The 7,276-nt window shown below is 36.5% G+C and overlaps 1 protein-coding gene and 2 long non-coding RNA genes across 4 annotated transcripts; all 3 read left to right on the plus strand.

The window, feature by feature from the left end:
* The first annotated feature begins 834 nt into the window (after nucleotides 1-834).
* On the plus strand, nucleotides 835-1,682 carry LOC149182359 (uncharacterized). The gene is made up of 4 exons (XR_016257608.1): nucleotides 835-953; nucleotides 1,050-1,145; nucleotides 1,323-1,431; nucleotides 1,573-1,682. It is a non-coding gene; the product is annotated as an uncharacterized LOC149182359 (long non-coding RNA).
* Nucleotides 1,683-1,699: 17 nt separating this feature from the next.
* LOC149182360 (topless-related protein 2-like) lies at nucleotides 1,700-3,265 on the plus strand. Its single transcript, XM_089418498.1, has 5 exons — nucleotides 1,700-1,832; nucleotides 1,952-2,119; nucleotides 2,243-2,410; nucleotides 2,504-2,658; nucleotides 2,979-3,265. Exons 1-4 carry the CDS (start codon nucleotides 1,785-1,787, stop codon nucleotides 2,612-2,614), a joined length of 495 nt encoding a protein of 164 aa, XP_089274624.1. The 5' UTR covers nucleotides 1,700-1,784; the 3' UTR covers nucleotides 2,615-2,658; nucleotides 2,979-3,265.
* A 117-nt stretch (nucleotides 3,266-3,382) lies between these two features.
* On the plus strand, nucleotides 3,383-6,523 carry LOC149182361 (uncharacterized). 2 transcript variants are annotated; one of them, XR_016257609.1, is made up of 6 exons: nucleotides 3,383-3,488; nucleotides 3,595-4,407; nucleotides 4,517-4,612; nucleotides 5,020-5,361; nucleotides 5,506-5,686; nucleotides 5,793-6,523. It is a non-coding gene; the product is annotated as an uncharacterized LOC149182361 (long non-coding RNA). The 2 variants fall into 2 exon arrangements; XR_016257610.1 differs by having other exon boundaries at nucleotides 5,796-6,523.
* Nucleotides 6,524-7,276: the final 753 nt, after the last annotated feature.

Genomic DNA, 7,276 nt, shown 5'->3' on the forward strand with positions numbered 1-7,276 from the left:
CATGCCTGCATTTCTGCATTTGTGTTATAGGAGTTGTGTTTTCACATATATTCTTATACTATGGCAGGTGATTTGAGACAACATCTAGAGGTTTGCTTACATGCTTAAAGCCAATCTGTACATTCTTGTAGGTCTGTAAAATTAAGTTTGTATTGAAAATATAATTTATTAACATTGATATAATTTAAACAGATTCACACAGATTCACGCACATGCTACTGGTGTGAATGATATTGGTTTTTCACACCCTAGATACTATCTCTTCATAATAATTATATGTGGGGATGATAAGACCATCAAGATAATCCGCTTTATCATGTGTCAAGACTCATTCTAATAGTTTTCATTTACTTATCTGACATGCCTGCATTTGTGTTATAGGAGTTGTTTTTCACATATATTCTTGTCATGTGTCAAGACTCATTCTAATAGTTGTCATTTACTTATCTGACATGCCTGCATTTGTGTTATAGGAGTTGTGTTTTCACATATATTCTTATCATGTGTCAAGACTCATTCTAATAGTTGTCATTTACTTATCTGACATGCCTGCATTTGTGTTATAGGAGTTGTGTTTTCACATATATTCTTATCATGTGTCAAGACTCATTCTAATAGTTGTCATTTACTTATCTGACATGCATGCATTTGTGTTATAGGAGTTGTGTTTTCACATATATTCTTATACTATGGCAGGTGATTTGAGACAACATCTAGAGGTTTGCTTACATTCTTAAAGGCCAATCTGTACATTCTTGTATGTCTGTAAAGGCCAATCTGTACATTCTTGTAGGTCTGTAAAATTAAGTTTGTATTGAAAATATAATTTATTAACATTGATATAATTTAAACAGATTGACGCACATGCTAGTGGTGTGAATAATATTGCTTTTTCACACCCTAGATACTATCTCTTCATAATAATTACATGTGGGGATGATAAGACCATCAAGGTAATCTGCTTTATCATGTGTCAAGACTCATTCTAATAGTTGTCATTTACTTATCTGTATATGAAAAAGAAAAAAAAATATTGTCTATGCTTGTAGGTGTGGGATGCAGTAACTTGTCAAAATCAGTACACATTTGAAGGTCATGAAGTAGCTGTATATTCTGTTTGTCCTTTCCAGTAAGAAAATATTCAGGTACTTTGTTCCTCGAGTCCTGAAGAATTTATGTGAATTGCAGTTAAGGACTAGTTTTGAAATACATTGCATATTCTATTTTTGTTTGATGTTTGGCTTTCTGTGAAATTTTGACCATATGGCAAATACTTTATTGCACTAAAGATAGATGGATTATGAATCTTTGTTTGTATGCAGTTTATTTTTTCTACAGCTATTGATGGAAAGATCAAATACTGGTTGTATGATCTTGCGGGATCTAGGGTGGATTATAATGCTCCAGGCATTATAGTGCTGATGGAAAAAGGTAAAATGTTAACTTGGAATGGTGTTTAGTTTGTAAAATGTCTTTATGAAGATCTGCGTTTTCCTTTCTCCAATTTTCTAGATTTGTTGTGTCAAGTCGATGTCCTTTCTGAAGTATATAATCATTTGTATTTTTTATTAGGCTCTTCTCCTGTGGAACAAGTAAAGATGGTGATTCATACCTCGTTGAGTGGAATGAAAGTGAGGGAACAATCAAGCGTACATATTCTACAATTTGAGACAACCATGAATAAGAAAGTGAGGGAACAATCAAGCGTACATATTCTGCAATTTGAGACAACCAGGAATAGGTTCTTGGCAGCTGGTGATGAATTTCAAATAAAGTTCTGGGACATGGATAACACCAACATCCTGACAACAATTGATGTTGAGGGTAGTTTGGTAAGAAGTTATTTTTGGAAATGAGGATGGTTTGTTTTTAGAGTTTCAAAACATTATTTCAAGTTTTCTTGATCACATCTCAATGTATAATCCTCATGCTATTTCCAAAAAAATCCCAGGCTAGTCCTCGCCTTCGTTTCAGCGAAGATGGTTCCCTGTTGGCAGTCACAATGAATGACAATGGCATAAAGATCTTACCCAACGCAGAGGGATTTCGCTTAATTTGCATGCTGGAGAGTAGATCCTTTGAAGGAACGAGGGTGCCACCAGAGACAATGGAAACAAAGGTAAATTGCTTCTTCCATGCACATTTACTGCGTACATGTTTTTAGAGTTTCAAAACATTATTTCAAGTTTTCTTGATCACATCTCAATGTATAATCCTCATGCTATTTCCAAAAAAATCCTAGGCTAGTCCTCGCCTTCGTTTCAGCGAAGATGGTTCCCTATTGGCAGTCACAATGAATGACAATGGCATAAAGATCTTACCCAACGCAGAGGGATTTCGCTTAATTCGCATGCTGGAGAGTAGATCCTTTGAAGGAACGAAGGTGCCACCAGAGACAATGGCAACAAAGGTAAATTGCTTCTTCCATGCACATTTACTGTGTACATGCACTACTAATTAATGGTAAAGTTTAAACTCTAACTAGTTCATTTTTACTATGCAGACTTCAATTGTGAATGCCATGCCTCCTGCAGTCACTGCTCCTGGTTCCCTTCGCAGTGTTGTAGAACGTTCAGACAGGCTTCCGGTTCCGGTTCCGTTCGCAGTGCTGTAGAACGTTCGGCCAGACTTCCACCTGCATTGTCAATGACCAATTTTGTAAGAGCATTCTGAATCTAGCATATTCAGTTTAGTTTGTTACATATATCTTATCATTTTCTAAACTTTCACTCAGAATCCAGATATTGTTGCTTTCAAGTTTCCATATAGCATAGGATTTTGTTCTTTTCCCCATTCACATGCTCTATTAGCCATTATTTATATTGTTGCTTTCGAGTTTCCATATAGCATAGGATTTTGTTCTTTTCCCCATTCACATGCTCTATTAGCCATTATTTTGGCATATCTTTTATAGGAATAGGATGATATTATCAATGATGTCTAACAATTATCTGATATTCGAGACAACATGTGTGCAGAGTAGTATAGAGTCTAGACAGACAGTCCGACCCCAGATGTTAAACGAAGGCTTCTAGATGAGGTCACAGACAAGAGCAAGAACTGGAAATTGACTGAGATCACTGATTCGGGTCCCCAGATGTTAAACGAAGGCTTCTAGATGAGGTCACAGACAAGAGCAAGAACTGGAAATTGACTGAAGGCTTCTAGATGAGGTCACAGACAAGAGCAAGAACTGGAAATTGACTGAGATCACTGATTCGGGTCAGTGTAGGTCTCTCAGGTTGCCTGACAGAATGCATGCGAGCAAGGTATGCAATCATCCCTCTATTACAGAAAACACTAAAGGTTGGCATACTTTACAATTTTATGTGCTACAAATTCTGTCGATATTGATCCAAACAAGTAATGTGCTATTTCTTGCAGGTGGTAAAACTGATATACACCAATTCCAATGTTGTTGTCTTAGCACTGACATCCGATGCTCTCCTTAAGCTATACCGCGGAGTGACCGAAATCCATCCGGAAAGGTGGGGTTCTTTAGTAGTTGTTGTTTGCTTCCTTTTTATTTTAGCTTGTTTTATTTATTTATTTGTTTATTATACTTTTGGATATATAATTTGCAGTTTTATGCAGTAATGATTGACGAGTAACTAAGAGTTAGCATTTTGTTCCACCGTCTGCAACGAGTATTCCAACACAGCGAGTATTCCGACACAGATGTGGCAGCCAGCTAGTGGGATTCTTATGAATAATGACGTTGGTGATACAAATCCAGAAGAAGTCGTTGCTTGTATAGCTTCGTCTAAGAATGATTCCTATGTAATGGCCGCTTCCATGGCAAGGTCTCCTTATTCAATATGATGACATTTAAGCTAAGAGAGCCTTCTACCTAAAGACCAGTTTCATTCCTATGTAATGTCTGCTTCCAGTGGCAAGGTCTCCTTATTCAATACGATGACATTTAAGCTAAGAGAGCCTTTTACCTAAAGACGAGTTTCATTCCTATGTAATGTCTGCTTCCAGTGGCAAGGTCTCCTTATTCAATATGATGACAACATTTAAGCTAAGAGAGCCTTTTACCTAAAGACCAGTTTCATTTTAATGTTTCCGATGAGTTATATAATTTCAGTTTTGGTACATTGGTCTACTTAGGATTTAGTCTCTAATGTCTCACCTTCAACTTTCAAATTATGTGGGTAATGAGGTTGAGTTACTCTAGAAGGTTCTTGTGTAATGTTCCTTACTGTAAGCTAAGAATTCAAAGGCTCCCAATTAATCTAAATCACTGGTTTCATGGGATGCTAATTAGTGATTGATTCATTGCGAGTCATGACAACTTTCATGCCACCTTCTCCGGCAGCCACTTTTCTGGCTTTCCGCCCTCAGGACAATAACATCATTGCAATTGGCATGGAGGGTTCATCAATTCAATATACAGTTGATGAGGTGTTGCCTGTGAATATATCTTTCAATCCTTGTCATTTTTCTTCATTGTGCCCTTTTACCAAAACTGACCTTTAAGTGGCATGCTCTGAACTTGCTGCAATTTTTATAGGTAAAAGCAAAGCTCAAGGACCACCAAAAATAAATCACAGGCCTGGATTTTTCACATGTTTTGAATGTGTTCGTATCTTCTGGAGCTGATGCCCAGGTATATGGTTTCTTTTATTTCCGTGATGTTCACTTAAAGTATACATAAATTTATGGAGTGGAAATGTTCATATACTCACAACCACGTCTTTTGGCAGTGTTGTTCAATTAAAGTTTACATAAATTTATGGTGTGGAAATGTTCATATAATCATGTTCATATACTCACAACCACGTCTTTTGGCAGTGTTGTTCACTTAAAGTTTACATAAATTTATTGTGTGGAAATGTTCATATACTCACAACCACGTCTTTTGGCAGTGTTGTTCACTTAAAGTTTACATAAATTTATGGTGTGGAAATGTTCATATAATCACAACCACGTCTTTTGGCAGTGTTGTTCACTTAAAGTTTACATAAATTTATGGTGTGGAAATGTTCATATAATCACAACCACGTCTTTTGCCAGTTATGTCCCTGGGGCATAGATGGGTGGGACAAGCGAAAGTCAAAGTTGTACCATTACAACCAGGAAGACCGTCACCACCAGTGAGGATACAAAGAGTACAGTTTCATAATGATCTTCCTGTCACCACCAGTGGGGATACAAGAGTGCAGTTCCATAATGATCAAATTTACCTGTTGGTTGTGCATGAGAGCCAGCTTTGTAATATATGATGCTTCCAAGATCGTCACCACCAATGGGGGATACAAGAGTACAGTTTCATAATGATCAAATTCACTTGTTGGTTGTGCATGGTAGCCAGCTTTGCTATATATGATGCTTCCAAGTTGGAGCGCTTGTTTCTATGTAAGTACTTGTAAGCACTGTTGAATTCAAACATAGACAATAACATAATGTACTTGTAAGCACTGTTGAATTCAAACATAGAAAATAACATAATGTCACCTTCTGTATATGATTGGATGACCTTGTTACATGGCTGCATTGCAGTGATCTCCTCATGATTCCCTATCTGCTCCTATTTCAAGTGCCATATATTCATGTGACAACGTCCTATTTTATGCGAGCTTCTGAGCTTCTGTCATAGTGCAGTTGGAGTGTTTGATGTAGAAAGATTGAGGCCTCAATGTCGCATTGCACCTTCTGCATACTTTTCATCGGGAATGAACAGGTAAATGGGCTCTTTCATTCTGTCATGGTTGATACATCAATTTTTTAGATTTGGATTTTAACCAGGCATATTATGATATAATTTTATTGTTTGGTTATTTATTCAGCAGTAATGCCTATTCTCTAGTCGTTGCATCACATCCATCCGAACCGAGTCAATTCCATCTTGGAAGGACAGATGGAATTCATGATTTTGAGCCTTCAGAGTAAGAAGGGAAATGGGGTGTTGGAGAACCCCCAAATAATGGAACTGTCGTTGCATCACATCCATCCGAACCGAGTCAATTCCATCTTGGAAGGACAGATGGAATTCACGATTTTGAGCCTTCAGAGTAAGAAGGGAAATGGGGTGTTGGAGAACCCCCAAATAATGGAACTGTCGGATCAAATCCGACATTAAATAACCAAGGTTGGGAACCACCCTCAACGTAGTTCAATGGAAACATAAGAACAATTTGAAGTGCACTCTTTATTTACAAGAATACCATGAATAATGGTAGCGTCTTGTCAGTGAAAAGCCTCACTTGTGTTGGTATTCTATCAAGATTGTAAATGTAAATGACATGTAAATGAAAATGAGTAGCTAGGTGCAATCCTGGTCACTAATTTTTCTGGGTCATGTAAAAATTGAAAGTCTGTCATTGGAGCATAGGTCGTGTAAAAATTGAAAGTCTGTCACAGGAGCATAATTTATGAATGTTCATTACGAGGGTTTCTCAGTGTTTATTTTTGAAACCGTTCTTTTTATCACATGAGTTTTTTTCATATGTTCATGTGTACAGGCAAACCTGGTTTATGCGGAAGCTTTGTCAGACTCGGGAATATTATATTTATTAACTGAATCAACATTTTTGTGTTGAATAGTATTGGAGCTGATATTGAAGTAATTCAATTGAGAAAACATTAATTATGCACGAGTTTTTACAATTGACTCAACGATGGCTTTTTTGGCATGTGTTTTAATTTTCTTGTTTGATGACACTTTTGTTTAAACATATTGATAGAGAGTCGGAGTTTTTGGCATGTGTTTTAATTTTTGCAACTGACTCAACGAACTTTCTTGTTTGATGACACTATTGATATTTACAGAAAGCAAAAAAATTTCAGCGATAATGTTCATATTGCTGCAGCCTGTGTTTTGTTTTTGATGGCCTGCAGCCTTTGTGTTTTGTTTTTTATGGCCTTTCTAAGAGGAGAGATGAGATCCTTACCTTGTGAACTTGTAATATTAATAATGCCATTTGTAGTTGCACAATGCAAAAGTTATATTTATACAGATATTTAAAAAAACAAAAAATGCAAAAGTTATATTTATACAGATATTTAAAAAAAACAAAAAATGCAAAAATTATATTTATACAGATATTTATAAAAACAAAAAACTCCGCGTAATGCAAATATTTACAAGATCTCTGAATAGGGTCATCACAGCGTTTGTTCCCTATCTGGATCTCTGAATAGGGTCATCACAGCGTTTGTTCCCTATCTGGATTCTGAATAGGGTAATCAGCTTTTGGAAGGAAGAAAAAAAGAAAAAAAGGGAAAAAGGGAAGATGCATCCTAAAAATAAGGGGCCCCTCCTTCATCCTAG

Source organism: Pinus tabuliformis, chromosome 3_2 (genome assembly GCF_031772625.1).
Source record: "Pinus tabuliformis cultivar Carrire ecotype Pingquan chromosome 3_2, CPIR1, whole genome shotgun sequence".
NCBI lineage: Eukaryota > Viridiplantae > Streptophyta > Pinopsida > Pinales > Pinaceae > Pinus > Pinus tabuliformis.